The 20,555-nt window shown below is 34.2% G+C and overlaps 1 protein-coding gene across 5 annotated transcripts in view; it reads left to right on the plus strand.

Annotated features, from left to right (window-relative positions):
* PPARGC1A (PPARG coactivator 1 alpha) overlaps positions 1-20,555 on the plus strand; it is a 773,930-nt gene that overhangs the window by 414,214 nt on the left and 339,161 nt on the right. For 2 of the 5 annotated variants that reach the window (XM_043970970.1, XM_043970967.1), the window contains one exon: positions 9,006-9,053. The exons of the other annotated variants lie outside the window; for them this stretch is intronic. In XM_043970970.1, coding sequence (XP_043826905.1) covers positions 9,006-9,053 — 48 coding nt within the window. The remainder of the gene's footprint in view (positions 1-9,005; positions 9,054-20,555) is intronic. 5 annotated transcript variants of the gene reach the window in all.

Genomic DNA, 20,555 nt, shown 5'->3' on the forward strand with positions numbered 1-20,555 from the left:
CTCTCATTGATTTTCTTGTAGGTAGCTATTGCACATTATAATAATCTAGTAGATAGTAGAAGGAAAGAGGCAGAAAGAAAAAGACATGAAAATCCCTCCAATAGGTGTTCAACTTCTAATTCACTAAGTGTTTTAAATTGTACATTAAGTATGAGGCATTTTTAGTCATCATTTCCTAATTTTAATAGGGACAAGGTCTATGTCATAAATATGTTAATTGTGAACTTCCCACGAAATACAAATACATAGAATTAGGCAAATGCTATTCACTTCTTCAAAATGTATTTTAATTTTTTACTGTCAGACTTAAGTTAATGAACTCATTCATGGAGTTATAAATAAAATATATGCAGTTTCCAAGATTGATTCTAAATTTGAAAATCTATTATTTAGGGTTTAAAGTTAAAAACTCTATCTTAAAAACCTCACTTTCCCCTTCAATAACTTTGTACATAGCTCATGAAAAGAGATGTCAGTGATTATTCTTGGCTCATGACACTGACTCTTTGGAGAAATTTATTTAATTTAGGAGTACCAGTTCTGAACTTATCAGGAAAGGCAGCAGTCTTCTCTATAAAGTTAGAAATATATCTAGGTCTATATACCTTCGGCTCAAGTCCTTTCCTTGGAGCACACTGATTGTACTATATTTCTCAGTGCAACATAGAACTGTAACTACAACTTCCACATAAGTTTCTGAGGATCAGTTCTGTGAATGACCATATGAGGACTTCTTCATATTCATGTAATCAAAGATTCAAACTTAAAAAACAATAGCCACAAAACCCCACAAAAGAGAAATAGCTGAGAATATCTTGATAGAGAGTCTTAATCTAGGGTCTTTCAATTTAAAAATGATTGCTTTTTAAAAATAATAAATACATAATTTGAATGATAAATCATGAAATCAATAAACAACTGATTTCTTCTATATTTAAAAGCATTTTTTTTTCTGAGAAGGGATTCATAGACTTCACCAGACTTCCAAAAGCAATACATGACATAAAAAAGTTAAAAGCACATTCCTTATAAGCTGGTATAAAATAATAAATGGATGTTTCTGTGTTGATGGAAATTATCAACTGAAGACATGGAAGTTCAAAGAATTATTATTTTTGTATGGTCTGAGAGTAATTTCCTTAAAAACAGGTCATTTCATCTACACATTGATTTTTTCATCTGTAGAATTATAAAATAATAACAAATTATCATGGAAGCCTATAAAAAGAAATATTGAACAAAATGATTAGCTAAGAATTTATAGATACAAATTCTGTTAGCAGTGATAAATAACCAGTGCCATCAAACTGGAAGGGAAATGAACTAAAGGACAGCTCTTTGTAATGATTTTTTTTGATCAAATTGTGATAGCTAAGATATATTAGGACCTGATTTCAATACATAAGAATGAGAGCCATTCCCTAGTAGCTAATCATCATAGACTATAACTATTTTTCAAAAGCAGAAATCCAAACTTTCAACTCATATGAAGAAATGCTTTAAGCCATATGAAGAAATGCTCCAAATCACTAATAATTAGAGAAATGTCAGTTTAAAAAACCTTTGAGTCTCCACTTCACATCTATCAGATAAAGATGACAGAAAAGGAAAGTGACAAATGTTAACAGGGTTTTGGTAAGATAAACACAGCATTGTGATGTTGGCAGAACTGTAAAATAGTTGATCCTTTCTGGAAAGTTATTTGGTACTATCCTTTAAAAAAATCACTAATACCCCTTGACTCAATAATACCACTACTAATCCTATACCCTAACAAGAGCAACAAGATAGAAAAAAAGACTCCCATGCACAGAAATATTTATATAAATATACATATATATTTATAATGTAAACACTTATATGTTTTAATCAAAATGGCTGAGCAAATTATGACAGATGTATATCATGGAATATTATTGTACATTAAAAAATTATGAAAGGGTATGTTTTCATAGAAATCTGAAAAGACATGTCAACTGATTCAGAGTATACTGAGAAGCAAAAGAACATTTATGTAAGTAACATGATTGTAAAGGAAAACAGCTTGAAAAGTTTAAGGACTCTGATCTATGTAATGACCCACCATATCTGTAGGTGATTGATAAATAAGCATGTTTTCTATTTCCTGACAAAGGGATGGTGGATTAGAGGTTCAAAAGCAGACATGACAAATGTATGGATTTTTCTTAATTATGTTTACTTGTTACAAGAATTATGTTTCTCTTTTTCTTTTTTTATTTGGGGGTATGTAGTTTAGAAGAGAGAAAGGAGATAGTATTAGAGTTACCAAAATATACAAGAAAAAGAGGGTTATCGAACCATTTAAAATTCATAGAAAATTTCAGAAGGATATTCAAAAGAAAATATAGACAATTGGAACAACTTTGAATGTAACATGTTGAATTTTTTTACAAACTTTTTTCTTAAAGAAAGTAAGCTATACAAAATTGAGATTTATATTGTAAATACAAATATTTTTTCTATTCTACTTAAACTATCTTGCTCAAGTATATGCTAATAGACAATTTAAATAAAAATAGAAGTAATGAGTAATATACTATATTCTACAAGAGAATCATCCTGTATCATTGAACGATGATCCAAGCATACCTGTCAGAATTTGAACCTTCCCAAAATATGAAGTAACACTCAGATAGGTGAGTTTTAGTCAATTCTCCTGTACTACCTACTCAATGTTTCCAATTTTGACCTCTGCAGTCAAACAAAACCAACCAATCTATTTCTCATGTGACATATGTTCAGATACTTGAAGACCACAATCATTTTCTTACCAAATCTTCTCAAGGTCCAACCTGTGCAGTTCCTTAAGTCTTCAGTTTTCATCATTTTGAGATCCTCCGAATAGTGTCTGAATTGTTTTCCTAATTTCTCTTACTTTGTGGAATTTGTAACTTTTATAATAACAAAGAATCAAACCAGTTCTGGGTTAGGCCTCATGATTAATGGGAGCTGTGCTCTATTTTAAATTTTCTGTTATCTTCAGAATTGGACTTAATTCATGCAATCGATTAACAAGTACAGATGTTTTCGTGTCCTTTAGATATATTTTGTTTTCTTTTTGTGACATATAAATAGAACACATCTGCCCATTTGAGAATAAGCAAATGCAAATAAATTAATAGAGAATCTTCGGTGTACCACTGATATTTTAAAGGAATTTTTGGTTTGTAAATTTGAATTAAATCTTCAGTACTTCTTGGGAAGTTAATACTTTTGTGTGAAACCATAGCAAATGGTAATAAAAGCCATTCTTCCCCCATGGAGTTTTTGCCTTTTGCTTTCTGATCCATGTTGTTTTCTTGAGTGTACTGTCCATTGTGATTGACTTTGAATGGTGCCAGATGGATCTTCACAGCTGGTTTACAAACCTCAGGTTTTTTTTTTCCCTTTCCAAATTGTTCTTGAGCACCATTTTATAAAAATAGAAATCAATGCTGAAGGTAGCTAAGTCACATCTGGGATGTAGAAACTAAATTCAAAATGAGAAGGTGGGGAAAAGGCAGCTTGAGTATCTAGAGAGACGAATATGTTTTACATCAGATTCTCCTGTGAAAAATGTCATGAGAAGTGAGAATTGCTGAGGTTGTAGCAGCTGTTTGGGTGCAGCGATTCTCTCTACTGTCACGCTTAGAACTTAAAAGCCACAATTTTCTTTCTAATTCACTACTCAATCATTCTCTGGCCCCTATCTCAAGCTCAATTTAAGCTTTGTCCTTAGCATGTGGAGCTACTGTATAGTTTATAAAGAAATGCTTTGATTAAGGGAGAGAAAGGACAAGAACAGATTCAGTGACTGGAGCCTTATTTTAGGATCATTTAGAATCTTTGCCCAGTGCCTCTTGTAAGTCTGGTTAGAAACAAGGTAGTTTTTTCCTTTCACTTTCTAAAGTTTGATGATCACTTCTTCCCACAAGAACATGACCAGACATGGCCTGCCACTTGTGGTAAGTTCTGATCTCTTATGTATGGGAGGAAAAGGCATATTTAAGCTTGGGGGTCTTATGTGACTTAAAAAAGTACATTTATTCCAGGGATTTGAATACAAACAAGATACAATCCACCTTAAAAATATGTGTGTATGTATGTACACCCACATATATTTATATACATACACAGCATAATGGCATGTAATCTCAGAGTGAAGGTGCTAGCCAGGAAAGAATGCCTCCTGAAGAAGGGGAAATTTGAGTACATTTCAAAATGCAGCACTCAGAATTAAATTCAACAAACATTTATTAAATACCTATATAGAAGGGACACTTTTAGGTGCTAGTAGAAATGAAATGGTAGCAGCCTTTAATGAGCTTATAATGGAACACTGTGATGGTACCAATGGCAACCATTTATATACTGTTATAAAGTTTGCAAAGCATCCTACATGCCCTATGCATCAAAAGGTATATGTAGAATATATGCAAAAGAAATATGATGTAATTTAGGGAGGGTCCAGGAGTTGGAGATCTGCAAAAGCTTGTAGAACATAGTACCTGAGCTGAATCTTGTAGGGGACAAAGTACTTTATGTGGCAGAGTGGAGGAGAGGGTGCAGTCCAGAAAAAGGGGACAGCCAAAGCACGCTTATAGAAAAGGGAGATAGAATGTCAGGTTGACAAATAGCAAGAAGGACAGCTTGACTTAACTGTAGAATTCAGAAAGATGAGGGATGCATAATTTTAGAAATGTATGTTGAATACTTTAAATGCTAACCAGGAAATTTTATTTTGTTTTCTGGAGGTACTAGTGAGTCATTGGGGTTTGTTGAGTTAGGGTAATAAAGCACTCATACATAAACTTTAGGAAATCTCTTTAGTAAGCTATATTTAGGATGGATTGGAGAAGTGCAATCTTGAGGCAGAGAGGCTAGCTACTGTGATATCCCAGGAAAGTACTGATGAAGAGAGAGGGTGGCCACGTGAATAGAAGAGATCAGATGCAAGTCATAGAATAGAAGCAGAAACTACAAGTTAGGAAATGTATGGTTATATGGGTTGAAGGAATATGAGGAATCATTGATTTTGCTGAGGTTGTAGACCTATAGGGCTGGAAGGATGGTGGTCCCTTTGACAAAATTGTTAAGTTCAAAAGAAGGGAGTGTTTGTGCTAGAAAGTTGATGGGTTCAGTTTTGGACATGTTGGCTTTGTGATATCTGCTGCATCATCCAGTTTGACATTTCTAATAGTATATATTTGGTGATATGGGACTGGAGATCACACAAATGAGCTTAGGGATGGATAAATTTATCTGGCAATTGTCTTTATATAGATAATAATATGACTCATGGGAGCCAATGTGGTCACCATATAGAAAGCAGAGAAGAGGACCTAGGACAAGACTTTGAGAAATACATACAATTATAGGGCATGATATCATGATAAACTACCAAAGGAGAAGGAGATCCCATAGAGTGGTTCCAGTTTTCAGAAAGAGAATGTCATCAGCTGTCAAAAGCAGGGGGCGGGGGAGGAAGTTATTCATGGAAAGAGTCCCACATATAGAGCCCAAAGACCTCATTTGAAATCCTGGCTCTGCTACTTGTTACCTGTGTGATTTGGGGCAAGTAACAAACTGGATACCAATTGCCTTGGTTTGTAAAATTATAAAGATTGGACTTAGATTAGTAGAATCAAACTCAGGTACAAAAAGATCCCTCTGGGTTACATGTGGACTTAGAAAACCACAGATTAACATTATGTTATATATTTGTTTTGCAAAACATTTCCAAATTGCATTTTAACTTGGTTTGGGACTTGGGCAGGTGGCTTGCAGCAATGAATTTGACATCTCTGGACTAGATGGAACTTGAAGGTCCCTTCCAAATCCAAGTTCTATGGTCTTAGGACCTTTGCTTCTTTGGGAGAAGCTGTAATTTATCCAATATCAAGCATAATTGGTTGCATACTGTTGTTTGCATTGTTGGTCGCCTGAGATCAAGAGAGAATATAAATCTTCTGAATCTTATTGAGTACTCTTTGGAATAAACCACACACGCCCATCTTCTCTCGTTTGGAGTAATCTTTCTAAAAAACCTTATAAAGTTTCTGTTCTTCAATGGTCAACTACTTAGCCAAAGAAAATTTTCCACACAATGTATTAGGAATATGGTACTGTATTGCAAGAGCTATGCATTTATCCAGCCATTCTAACAAGCAATTTAGAATTCTGACCAAAAAGTCTGTCAGTAAATTCTATATATTTTTTTGACAAAGAAATACCACTAATGGCCCTCAATGCCAAAGAAATCAAAGAAAAAGGGAAAGAACAAAGGTGCATAAAATATTTACTTTTTGTTATAGTAAAGAACTGAAAAAAATAAGGTCATTCATTAATTTGGGAATAGTTGAACAAGTTATAGTGGATGAATTAATGGGATATTATTGTACCATAAGAAATGATGAGACAGTTTCACAGAAACCAGCAATATTTACATAAACTTATACAGAGTTGAGTGAGCAGAACCAGAACTATTCATACAATAATAATAACATGGTAAAAAAAAGCAAATTTGAAATATTAAGAACTGTGTAAAATGTAATGACCAAGATTCTAGTCATTTTTCTACCAGTGACACATGCTATATGAACTTTTCCAAGAAGTCACAACATTTGGGGGCAGCTAGGTGGTGCAGTGGATAAAGTACCAGCCCTGGAGTCAGGAGGACCTGAGTTCAAATCCAGCCTCAGACACTTGACACTTACTGGCTGTATGACCTTGGGCAAGTCACTTAATCCTCGTTGTCCTGCCCCCCCTAAAAGTCACAACCTTTATGAGCCTCAGTTTCTTCAATAATATAAAAAGATAAGCATACTATGCACCTCCTTACCAGGGAAGTAAGGGTCTCAGGGTACAGAATGAGCCATGCATTTTTAAACATGGCCAATATATAGATTTTTAATTGACTATGCCTATTTATATTGTAACGATTTTTTTTAATGGGAGAGAGAGAGAGAGAGAATAGGGATAGAGTAACCTTTGAAAAAAAAGAAAGATCTGGCAAAGCTGAGGAGAGATCATTATAATATTTTTGAAATTCACAGAAGTCCAGAAAAAATTATAGACAAGGAGGAAAGCTTTGAAAGTTACATATAGAATTTATTATATATTTTATTTTATTTTACTTATTTTATTATTATTTTTTTCTTCTATTATATATTTTAAAAGAAAATCATGGAATACATAATATTCACAATTTAATGGCCATTCCTATTTCTATTCTACTATGTGTATATAAATCCTCCTTTAATTGGGTGTTTATTACATTTAGAATTTTAAAAATCATCTAAAACAATGTAAAAAGAAAGTATTTGAAAATTAAAGCTACTAAAATTTTTTGTCTTAGGCAGCAGTAGTCTTCCAACTCCCAACATTCCACTTGCACTCCCCCTGAAACTGACTGGTGAAAAAAAACCCACACAAACCAAAACAAGGCTTTTGTATTTCTTTTTGATTATAAAGCTCTAGGCACTTGTTTCTAGCATTTGTGGGAGTCCAGCAGTGCCATTACATAGTCAGTAATCCATGTATGTGTTGCTGAAATATATAATTTTATCTAGCCCTCTAAAAGATTTTCTTTATTTTTAGCATTCTTGGGTTTTTTTCCCATTTGGGGGAAAAACAGAAACTACTCTCTCTTTCATATCATCCTAGTTTCTGAAGTCTGATTTCAGAGAATCTTTTCTGTGACTTGGAGATTCAAGCTAATGAAACATAAGTCATAGAGCATCATCAGATTTGGAATTCGACAGGACCTTAGAAGTCAGTTGAAGTCCTTCATTTTATAGATAACTGTGATTCAGAGCTGATGTGCAGATAAAGAAGAGGAGACTCATTTGAAAGATCTAGGTTCTAGTTAGTCACAGTTTTAAGGCAGCTAGGTGGCTCAGTGGATAGAATACAGGGTCTAGAGTCAGGAAGACTCATTTTCCTGAGTTCAAATCAGGCCTCAGACACTTACTAGCTGTGTGACCGTGGTCAAGTCATTTAACCTTGTGTGCCTAAGTTTCCTCATATGTAAAAAGAGGTGGAGAAGGAAATGGCAAACCAACTCCAGTATCTTTGCCAAGAAAACCCCAAATGAGATCATGAAGAGTCAGACATGACTGAAAATGACCATACGACTTGGTTTTACCAGTGATGTGACCTTTTCTAAGAAGTCACTTGACTTTTATAAGCCTCAGTTTCTTCAGTGATTAAAAACAAGAATAATAACCCCTTTCCTGTTTGTAATGTATCTAGAGTCACATACTGAAGCAGGATTCAAACTTCATCTGTCTACCACTGTCTACCACTCTATGTACTCTCTCACCTAGCCGCCTTCACGTTGTGAAAGCAACAGGATACAGCTCTGATTTTGTTTGAGGATGCTAGGTTTGAACTCTTAGATATCTTAGTTTTTTGATCTGTAAAACACTCTTTTATTTAGATTAAGTAGAATTATGCATACAGAAACTAGAGAATAATAATAATAATATAGTACCCATATAGCTCTTTATAATTTTCAGTGTTTTCATAGCTATTGTTTCACTTAATCCTCAAAACAAACCTGTAAGATAGATAATGGCTTATTATTTCTATTATTTGCTTTTAAAAATATTTATTTTATTTGTAATTTATGGAATATAACAAGCATTTTCATAAAATAGTATGATAACAAGATGATTGCACATAAAACTGCAAAACTATTATGTATAACTTGCTATTATTTTAAAATATATACTAAAGTTAACATAAATTTCCTTTTTTCTTTTTCTAATCTTCCCTTCCCTCTCCCTCCTCTCAATAGAGATGGCTACCATTAGACACAAATTATTTACTTTTGAAAAAACTGGGACTCCTAAAGGTTAAATGATTTAGTTCAAGTCCTGAACAGCATGTCATTGATAGAACCAGGACTAGAAACTAGTATTCTGACTCAGTCTATTGCTCTTTGTATTGCCTCATCTCATTATTTTCATGACACTGTTCTCTCTTATTTCTCTTCTTAACAGTCTGACCTACTCATTGCTGGATCATCATCCACGTCCCACCCCTTAACTGTGAGTGTGCCTCAAGTATCTGCCCTAGGCCCTCTTCTCTTCTTTCTCTCTACATCCTTTCACTTTTTTACCTCATCACCTCCCAGTGGATTAATTACCATCTCTAGGAAGATGACACCCACATCTACATATCCATTCCTAGCCCTTCTGAACTCTAGTCAAATATCTTCAACTGCTATTTTAAATTTGAGGTCCTATAGGCATCTCAAACCCAACAAATGTCCCCAATCCCCCAGACATATCCTTTTGATCTTTCTAATTTTTATCCATATCCATCCTTTTAATATGCCAGGTTAAAAAAATTGAAGTCATCCATGAGTCTTCAGTCTCCCACACCATGAGTCACCCTGGGTATCTAACCAGCTACCAGGTCTTATTGATTCTGTGTCCACAGTACTTTTCATAGTACCCTGACCATGGTACTCCCTGTTCAGTAAATTCCAGTGTCTTTCTAATATTACTAAGGTTAAATACAAACTTTCTGCTTGCCATTTCAAGTCGGTTACAACCAAAGTGTCAAATACAAGGCCACTGGCTAGCAGCCTCAATCAGATTAAAATGTAATTGGGAAATATTTAATAAAATAAATAAAAATCCAATAAAGCATATTACAATAAAAACAATAAAACATAAAAATATTACATGGTAAAATGAAATCAATACATGGCCCACAGGGATCATTAGGCACCAATTAATGGTCCTGGTTTCTATTTGAGTTGTATACCACTACTTTATAATTTGACTCCAACTAACCTTTCTTCTTTTAAGAATAATAGTATTTTTTCTAATTACATGGACAGACACATTTTAACATTAATTTTTAAGAAATGTTGAGTTTCAACATTGCTCCCTACCTCACCTTCCCCCTCCCTAAGATGGTAAGCAATTTTATATGAGTTATATATGTATAGTCATATAAAACACATTTCCATATTAGTCATCCAGTCAACCATTCTAGGAATTCTATACATTACTCTAAAGTCCAGCCAAACTTCTAGCCATTTACTAATATACCATTTCCAAGCTCCTTGGCTTCTTCTGTCTCTTAAAATGCCTACTTTACCTTGGTAAATTTGCTTTACTCAGTTCAAACTCAACAAGGTAAACCAGGTATTTTAAAATAAGGATCCCTGTGGGCTGCATGTTGATATCATTTTAACATGTAATATTATCTACATTTTATTTTATCTTTCATATGAAGCTTTTCTTTTCTCCTCCTCATAGCTTCCAGTAGCTTCTTCCAAAATTTCTTGTATTTATTGATTATATATTTATTTAAGTCTATATTTTCTCCTCTAATTGAATATAAGCTTCTTGAGGACAGGGATTGTGTGATTTCTGTCTTTTTACCTGAAATTCCTGGCACAAAGTATGCCTGTTGATTGATTTATTAATAAGAAAAATCTGTGTTAATTTATTTGCTGTTTTTTTATGTTGAATGAACCTGCTGAGCTTTATCCATTAGCAACAGTGTTCTTCTTGCCTTGAATGTAATAATAGCCTCTCAGGTGGCTTATCCTGCTTTCCTTTGAGAGGTGCAATGGATTACTCCTTCCTAGTTAGCAGTTCTCAGCTCCTTTTAGCAGATGGGCCACTGTAGCATGCTCAATCTCATTCAATAAACAGATAGATAATTTTGCTCTAAAGAGAAGGCAAGAAATATGTAATAATTATTTCTGAATCTAACTTTTGGATAAATCTGTAGCTCAGCAGAAGTATGAATATCTATCAAAAGAAATGCTATGAATTCAGAAAATATTTTCAACAATAATTTTAAAGATGTTATTATTTTATATATGTGTGTATATACATATATATATATATTTGGTGCTTCTAAATGATTATTGAATTTAAGTTCTTTTTCAAGCTACTTTAGGTTTCCAAGGTATATGCATAAATATATATATGTATATATATATATGTACATATACACACATATGCACCATAATGTACACATATATACATATATATAATTTATTTCATTGATATCTTTTATTTTTGTACCACTTTCATTTCTAAGTATAGCTTTTCACTCTATCCTATCCAGAGAACCATCCCTTATAATAACAAATAGAAAAACTAAGTCTAACAAACCAATCAATATTTCTCATCATATTCACTCATACCTGCAAAAAAGAGAGGGAATGAGGTTCATTTTCTCATCTCTTCTTCATATTGTCACTGCACAGAATTCACCCCCTCTAGACCTTTCCCCCATTAATTTCCACTTATATTGTTTTATTTTAGTATATTGTTTTCCTGATTCTTTTTATTTCTTTCATCAGTTCATTTAGTCTTCTCATGCTTCTCTGAATCCTTCATATTAATTATTTCTTATGGTGCAATGATATTTCATTGTATTCTTGTATGTAACAGTGTTTAGTCTTTCCCCAATTATGGGCATCTTCTTTCTTTTTTCTTTTTTTCTTTGTATCACTGAAAGTGCTATTATGAATATTTTGGTATTGTATATACACCGTCTATTCTCATTATTTTTGTATTCCATATTCGCAAATTTACCTACTTGCTAAAATTTTTCAAGAATCCCCAAAATCAATATGGTGCTTTTTGCTGTCATTCATAGCATGCAAACCATGAAAAATTCGAGTCACCTGCACATTCCTGTCTGAGGTGGAACATGGTGATTCTCTGCCTTCTTGTATCAGCTTTCATACTGTAAAAAAAGGATCCATTTTTGCGTCTATTTAGTGCTACATTTTCCCATAGTTTTTGATGTTGATTTCACTATTTAAAATGGCCCTCAAGCATAGTGTTGAAGTGCTGTCTAGTGTTCACAAAGCCAAGAAGGCTGTGATGTTCCTTACGCAGAAAATACACGTGTTAGATAAGCTTTGTTCAGGCATGACTTACAGTGCTGTTGGTCATAAGTTCAATGTTAATGAATCAACAATTTTGTATATTCAGAAAAAGTAAGTAGAAATTTACCAACCTGTAAGTGATATCTCTCTGGAAAGTGCTAAACGAAAAGTTATGACCAGAGGCTCACAGGAACCCAATCTTATAATTCTCCTAGGGGAAAGTGGTTCAGTATTCATTAACTTAATGTTTGTGGTGGCTTTATACGTCATAAGTACTGGGAATGATGAGAATTTACTGTGTGTATATATAGAACCTATTTATCTACTTTAGCCTCCTGGGTCAATGTGCAGAGTAGTTCAATCTCTGGGTCAAAAGATGTAGATATTGGAAGAAGAATACTTTAAAGAGATACTGAATAGCCTTTTAGCACCTCTGAAGCATATCAAGAACAAGTTAGTGATCACCTAAGATGTCAATTCATATTTAAGTTTCACTGAGAATTCCATATACTGGCACATAGTACACTGTAGTATGAAAAAGATGAGTTGTAAATGATTACAGTAAATTGGGAAAGTATGGGTTAAGTCATAACTATGTTTCATTTTGTATATTTACCTTTTAGGAAATACAGTAATATATTTTCTTGACTAAAATTGAGATTTGAATTCTATAATGCTAATGAAACATCTTGGAGAATATATGAAATGCAATTAAAAACTTTACAAATATAAAATATTACTTTCATTGTTTAAGCTTCAGTGATAAACACTTCATTTGATACTCATTTCCATTGCAATTCACTATCTCCCTTTGTTCTGAAGAAATGTTCCCCTTAGACTAAATGTTTAAATACCTGATTTAAATCCTAATATGAATGTCAAGGCAGTAATGCTTTTAGTAGTGCTGTTTTAATCATTTTTAGTTTTGCCAGAAATAAAATATATTTCTCTTTTAATAGTATTGACTTGTTAATCTTGGAGAACTCAAACAGGAATAGATTTGAAAGGTTGAAGCTTTCTACATGCCTAGTTTCCAATGAGAGAGAATTTCTCAAATATGTAGGGAAAAAATACTGAGAGACCATTTGTAAGACTCTAAAAAGATCATAGATTCATAGAATGTTTGAGTGAGAAGGGAACATAGAGGTCTCGTTCAACATCTCTTCAATATAACATCCTTGGCAGAAGGCAATTCTATGCAAAAATGATTAGCCTGGACTTCATGGATATAATAAGGATATATATTAAGGATATATCTGTGATGTCAACATAGGTGTTTGAGAAACCACAGTCTTTGGGTCTTCCTAACAGAGTTTTAAAATACATGGCGTGCAGTGCCTGAGTGCTGCTCAAACTAGATTAAAATTGTGAAATATTTAACAAAACAAAAATACAATAAAACATAGATGACAATTAATATGTGCTTTTCTAAGTCAGCATATGGTCTTCAGGGATCCTTATATACAGCTTGCTGGCTTCTTGTTTTTATTTGAGTTTGACACCATCAGTCTATGTGATGATAAATAATTAATTGTTCTATTTTCTAGACTGATAGAATTTTACAGGTGACAGTTCATACTCCCTCATTTTACAGATAAAGACTCGACTTTAGAAGAATGAAGTGATTTTTCCAAGATTAAAATTATAGTCAGGGTTATGACTAGACCTTTGGTCAGCTGACTTATAGTTCATTGCTCTTTCTACTCTACTACACTTATCTCATTGAATAGACTAGTTGCTTTGGCAGAGGGCAGGTACAAGTTTAATAATTTCTGGACAAATTGATTAAAATGAAAAAAAATATATTGATTTAAAAAAATCCTAGATGAAATAAATAAATTGCTTGTGATACCTTTTAGGGGAATATACATATATATTCAAATTGCAGGATCTTATATTATAGAAAATATACATTTCTTATAAATCTCTTCACATTATACGATTTTATAGTTAGAAGATGTTATGTAATTCATTCCTTCCCTGAAGCTTTAGGAAGTTTATATTTGCAAAAGTGGTCTGTGTTATTTGGAAAAACTAGAGAGCTATGAAATTCAGAATGGTAAAGAAAAAGAATGTAGGAATATATTAATAGCATGACTTATTTTTCTGGGGCCATATTCATCTAAGTATCTCTGTTAATAAACTTTGTTTGTCCTTAGTTTTCCAGAATGCAGTGTGGTACTGAATGACATGTGTTAATTGTTATAGCTTAATCAAAAACATATCTAAAGGTAAAATTATTTTTGAATGTGCATTCATCAAGAACAAGAATAATGAGGTCAATGTTAGTGTAATGGAAAGTGAACTAGCTTTGGAGGCAGAGGGCCCAGATTCAAATCCTACCTCTGACTGAATCTGTGTGATGTTGGGCAAATAACTTTCCTGGTCTTCAGTCTTCTCACCTGTATTATGGCGGCCAAAGCAAGGGGTGCTTTGTGTCATGAAGGTTTTGGAACTATACCATAGGGCAGCCATGCTTAGAATCTTGCTCTGAGGTCAAATACATTTTCATCATTTACAAGAAAGAACAGTGTCAGGTCACCCTCACAAACTTAAAGGAAGGATTATTGGGCAAGAATAACAAAAAAAACCCCAACAAACTGGAGCATGTCTTGTAAAGAAGGCATCCCCTCCTATGGTTTAATGACAATAATCAGTTACTCCTTCCTACTCTTGATTTCTCTAATTCAGGGATCTTGATACTCTGTGTTTTATCAAACCAGCTATATCGATAGACAAAAGCAGCGTCAATGTTTATGATCTTTTAGGGCTAATATCCATTTTCCTAGTGAATAAGAAAGAATAATGCTTACTAAGCATTTCTTGAAATGATGGAATATGTTCCAGGTAATTTTAAATCTTTTTATGTAGTTCCTAAACTGCTGTCTATGTTCTATAATATAGTCCTTTGCAGGGTCACTCTGCATGTGAAAAAGGTGCCTGTGGTATTTGTATATAACCTTCCTACTGCCTACCATTCTGTCCAGAGGTTTCCTTTAAGCCTATTTACTTTGTACATGTTCCTCAGTAGGGTGTCCAAACGAACCAATATATTTTGGCTCTGTGAGCCATAAAGCATTAGTAATTGATAAGCTATAGTTCAAACTTAGAGGCCCACACTTTAGATTTATTTCTGGTCTTTGTTGTCCAAGTATCTTTAGATACTGAATCTAAGGATTATTATCTGCAAACTTTGAGTGGATGAAGTCAATTCAGCATTTATTGGCAACAGAGTTCATTTATATGTTATTAATAAATTTATATGTTCCTAAACTGAAGACATTAGGATAAGCATAAGAAGAGCATTTAATTTTAGAACAACTTGAAAAATATAAAAGGAATACAAACCCTTAAATTTTTTCAGTGATGATAGATTATTATTTTTTTTTATTGATTGGGAAAAATTTCTTATTTTGTACCTCTGCCAATTAAGAGAGAAGTATCATTTGAAGTTATGTTAAAGCTTGCAATGTGACCTGAAAGTTAATGTCCTTAGATTCTACTCTCTGACCAGTGAAACACTGAACAAATTCTTCTAGTCAGCTCTTGCCTAGCCTTTTCTGAATTGGCATTTGTTTTTTCCTTCATTCTAGCCTGTATCCTTCCTTATTCTTATCCTCTACCCACCCAGCCTACCTGAGGAAGCCTCTTACAGTGTCTATCCATTTGTTCATTTATTCAGCAAACACAGAGAGACTGTTATGTCTCCAGCACTAAACCATTTACTGAAGAGGAGAAAAAAGAATCATATGGCTTAGTACCCTGCCCTTAAGGCCCACGTATTTTAGATGTGAAGATGATACAAACATGAAATACTTAAACAGTTTTGTAAGGCAATATAAAAGAACTCTCTAAAGAAATGGCAGAGATAATCTGTATTATTGGAATTCAGTGGAGGGAATGCTTATTATAGGCTTGAGTAGTTGGAAGAGACTCCATCGAGGCTTAAATTCATATGTGAAGCCTTTCCTGATCTTTCTAGTCATGTGATTTCTCTTCCTCAGCCTTCAAATAGAAAGCATTTAGCACCCCGTAGCACTTTATCATGTTTTATTTGTTGTCTATATATAACAACAGTAATAATAATTATAAACGTATTTAGTCATTTATAGTACAAATCCTTACAATCCCCACTAATTGACTGTAAGGACTGTTCTGGTGGGTATCGTGCCTTTTCATCATTCTGTCTCTCCCAATGCCTACTCTCATATTCTTCCCATAACAAATAATCAGTAAATGTTAAATTTAATGGACTCACACTGGTCAATAGAGCTGGGTTCAAATTTTTACTATTTCACTTACTTTGTCTATAACTTTGGACATGTCTCTTAACTCTTCTAGACCTCATTTTCCTTATTACTAAAAAAATTTTTAAAAAGAGGGTTGGACTGGAGATTTTCTAAGGTTTTTTCTAACTCTGAAAGTCTTCCATTCCTTTAACTACAGAATGGATAGGATGTCAATAAATCAAATGAGAGCAACAGCCATTTCAGGGAAGTCACAACAAACATTTTAAGCTACGAAAGAACCTATTTTTGAAGGCCACAGAGGAGACCAGTCTGTTGCAGAATTTGTTTTGGAAAGAAATGGGGGAAAAAAGATTCAATATGTAGGATGAGTCCAGAGATTTTCTCCCCTAGTCAGTGAAAATTGCATAAGGATTGTTCACTGAAGTAGTCAGGCTAAATTAGCGAGTTGGGAAATATTGCTGCATTATCCCTTTGGCTTTACCCAAACTCAGGTTATGTCACTTTTCTTTCTTTTCTCAGCTCAGATCTATTCTTCCCATACAGAATACCTCTTCTTCCTTCCCTTCCTATGTCTGCCTAAGCAACAACCAAAATCACAATAAACAAACAATCAAATAAATAAATAGATGGAGGACAGATAAGTTAAAAGAAAAGATCACTCTTCAACTTCACTTATTCACCATGTAGGAGCAATTAGAAAAAAAATCAGTCCTCCATCTTTAGTAGGGCAATGCAGGCTGGTAGCTCTGAGCTACGAGGAATGTAACAAGTGGCTTTGGAAAGTAGCAGATGTCTCCCTGCCTTTTTTTCAGGCGGTCAGAAATGTGTAACTTCGCCTCTGTGATTTCTCCACGGAATTCTTTTCTCCCTAGCAGTTGGAATTCAGAAAAATCAGCAATTGACAACAGAAGTTAAATGCCCAAGACTGGACCTCTCTAATAAGCCCTGAGACTTTTAATGAGTGTCCTCTAGAGCAGAGCCACTAACAAACCATCGTGGACTTCCTTGATCAGTTTAATTGGAGGACAGACGGTCTTAACCATTTAAAAAAGCTGACAGAAGGAATTAATTCCAAACCTTCCCCTCTAGCAAGACCTATGACTCAATACCTCACCCTTTTGGCCACATGAAACACTTGTACTTTTGACCTTTTATCACACTTCCAATTCACATTTTCAGGCTATTTTTCCCCCTTGCAGAATGAGTTTGATTTTTTTTCCCTTTTACACAACAAATATCAAGTGATACGAAGCTTAAAATAGGTTTAATATTTCATGGCTATAGATATTTTAGAGAGAAAGCCGTTTGGGACATTTTTAAATGACTGTCCTTCATAGATTTTATTTATCTATTTTTTTAAACCATATCACACACTCTGCCTTTTGATGTCCTTACAATTTAGAAATCACTAAAAATATGGTAAATGAGATGATCCTTTGCATTAAATGTGTTTTCTTTTTTCTTAACCAATTAAAATATTTGGAAAATTGGATTTTTATATTAAAACATTTATTATAGAAGCTGATAAATGTGAGATTAATGGCTAAAACAGTCATTTCAGATGGATGATTTAGATTTTTATCATTTATTAATCATGGAAAGTAAACCTGCTGTATAAGTAATTTTAGTTTTATCAAGAAGATAAATTGTTCTAGCTAATGAACGTATAGATATTCTATGCCAAAGGCATTTGGAGTAATCTGTTAATCATTTAACTGTGTCAGGGCATATGCTATGTCTTCATAAAGCAATTAAAACACATAACTTTCTCCAGTGAAATGTGTGTTGGCCTTCACTGCCTAAAGCAAATTAAAATAACATTTGTCTTAGGATATGTTTCAGTGTTACAGACACAAAATTCAGTGGGCACAGTATCTTAAGGCAATAACATGGGAGTTGGATGTCACTGTACAGAGGAGATGGCATTATTTCGAATACTGGGGGTGAGGTGGCAAATCACTTCTACAGTAATACTGCACTAATGAATAAGGACTTTCTGGCTCCAATGTACCTCTCAATGTGGATGGTTTCTTGGCAAAAATTCTCAGGGGGCTTTTTCTCTTACCAGTGCCTGGGGATTTACATCTGTATGTCCCATTAGCACTAATGGGAGTTCCTCGCATACAAACTGTCCACTTATGGATGGAAGAACAGACCCCTGACTAATATTCTTGCTCCATTTATCTGGCTTTTGGAGACAGACAAAGGGTTACATTAATAGGGCTTTAATAGTCTTATAGTGCCATTATGCTAATAGAGATTTTTGTCAGCTCTTTTTTGGAGATCCATAATTCAACTTTTGAAACTTTTTTTTGGGGACAGAAACATTTTGCTAAAAAAAAATTAAATAAGTCGGGAGAAGGCAAATGAACCACAACCAGGAGTGCATTTTACTATTAGAGAAATTATTATTGCTTTTTTTTTTTTTGCAATAGTGTAGGGAGCCTCAGGATTCTGTTATTTTTCAGATTCCACCTTGATCTGTCCTAAACTCAAGGCTGTTTTAAATATTCAAACAGTATTTCTCAGTCACTAGTTAGTTCTTGTGGTACTTAGATAAGAGCTGTGTTTTAAATATTCAAGTAATATTTCTCCATCACTAGTTCTTGTGATACCCAGGTGAAATTGCTTTATTGCATTAGCCTCATTTTGTGGCAGAGTGAATAAAGGCTGAATGGTGTGATGTGATTGGCTGGAGGTCACATGGAACTCTTGGATTAAATTTAGGATTAGAACTCTACTGTTTTGCTTCTGTTCCTCTCCTGACATAGTGGACATTCATCAGTGTTTGTTGAGTTGAATAGTTTGGTGAGGAGTTGAATGCAGATAGGACCTATGGCCTGCCTATTCCTGCCACGCTCTTGTAGCAGCTGGCAGGTAATGATCCTTAGTCAATGAGCCATATAGAAAAGTCTATTCTTGGGCCTTCATTTTATACACAGAAGCTCAGACAGATAAAATGACTTGTCCAAGGTCACATGTCTAGTTATGGAAAGAACTCAGAGTAAAACTAGAGTTTCTTGATTCCCAGGGTAGCCCCTTTCCCACTCTACCATGCTGCCTTTCATGTTTCTGGTTGTCAGTGAGACCTGTCCACACTCGCAGGGTGGTCTCTATTGATTTAGCTCCCTTGTTCAGAGTAGTTGGGAGGTGAGTGGAAATAAATATAAGGGAAAAATTAGAGCTGTTAGTCCTGTGGACACTGAGATACAGCAGGAGTAAGGGATTGATAGTAGAGGCAAAATTTATGAAGATATTTCCTTTCATTCTACTCCTTTTCAAACAATCCAGGGAAGTGTATGATTTAGGTAGGGTTACACTAGCTTCTCTACATCTCCATATTCTGTAAACATCTGTATACAGATGGAATGTGGTTAAAATGAACATGATGAGGAGCCTTGAAAGAAAAGTGATTTTCCAAAGAAGTTCCAAGCAGCATGATAGGGGTTGACTTTGAAAGTGAGGTCTTGGCTATGTGAGGTTTCAAGTCTTTTTTAGTCCCAGCTGTCCACTTCCCCTTTGCAGCTCTAGCTGCCTGATTCTTATAGCACATCAGGGCAATTATTCAATTACCAGTGCCTTGGGGATAGTTTTGACCCTTTGTCCAAGCCATATTCTTTTCCCGGTTGAACTGAGAAAAGAAAGCTGAATGTTGTTCCTCCTCCCTCCTCCTTTAGACTTTTTCCTCTTATGTCTCACTTCCCTGTGGAGGATGGAATTATTGCAATTAAAGCAAGTCTATTGAGACTCACATGGTAACAGGTTCCTGTTCCCCCAATGCTTCTGGGACCCTTTAAGACACATGGGATGTTATGTTATTGAGCTGATACTATATTTTTCTTATCTATTTCTTCATTTCCTCAATGTCAATGAATGATCTCCCAACCTCATTCTTTTTCATAGTTTCTCTTCTTCAAGTTCTTATACCGAAGTAACGCCAGTCTTTTTTTTTTTTCTAGTTATATAACCAGGGGAATCACTTTCTCTGGGCCATAGCATATGGAAAGCTATAAATTTAATAGTTTAATTCAACAAGGCAATTGTAGGTCATTATGGAGTCATTGAAAAGTCTCTGAACTGTTAGTCATTTACAAGTTCTGGACTCAAATTCCTTTTCTTTCATTTACTAAACATTTGGCTCCAGACAAGTTATTTAACCACTCAGCCTCAGTTCCTTCATTTGTCAAATAAGGCTCATAATACTTGGATTTTCTACCTTATAGAAGGATATTAATCAAGGCTATATCAATCAGTTCATCAACAGATATTTATTAAATACTTGCTTTGTCCTAGGGATATGATGTATTTATATACATGGAATGAAAAAAAAAGGGATCATTCAAATCTCCTTTATAAAAAGGTGTACATGATAGATTTGCAATTTCATGCGCAGTCACCTTTTTTTATTCTACTATGTCTTGGAAATGCTTGGT

The sequence above is a fragment of the Dromiciops gliroides genome, chromosome 6 (genome assembly GCF_019393635.1).
Source record: "Dromiciops gliroides isolate mDroGli1 chromosome 6, mDroGli1.pri, whole genome shotgun sequence".
NCBI classification, from domain to species: Eukaryota; Metazoa; Chordata; class Mammalia; order Microbiotheria; family Microbiotheriidae; genus Dromiciops; species Dromiciops gliroides.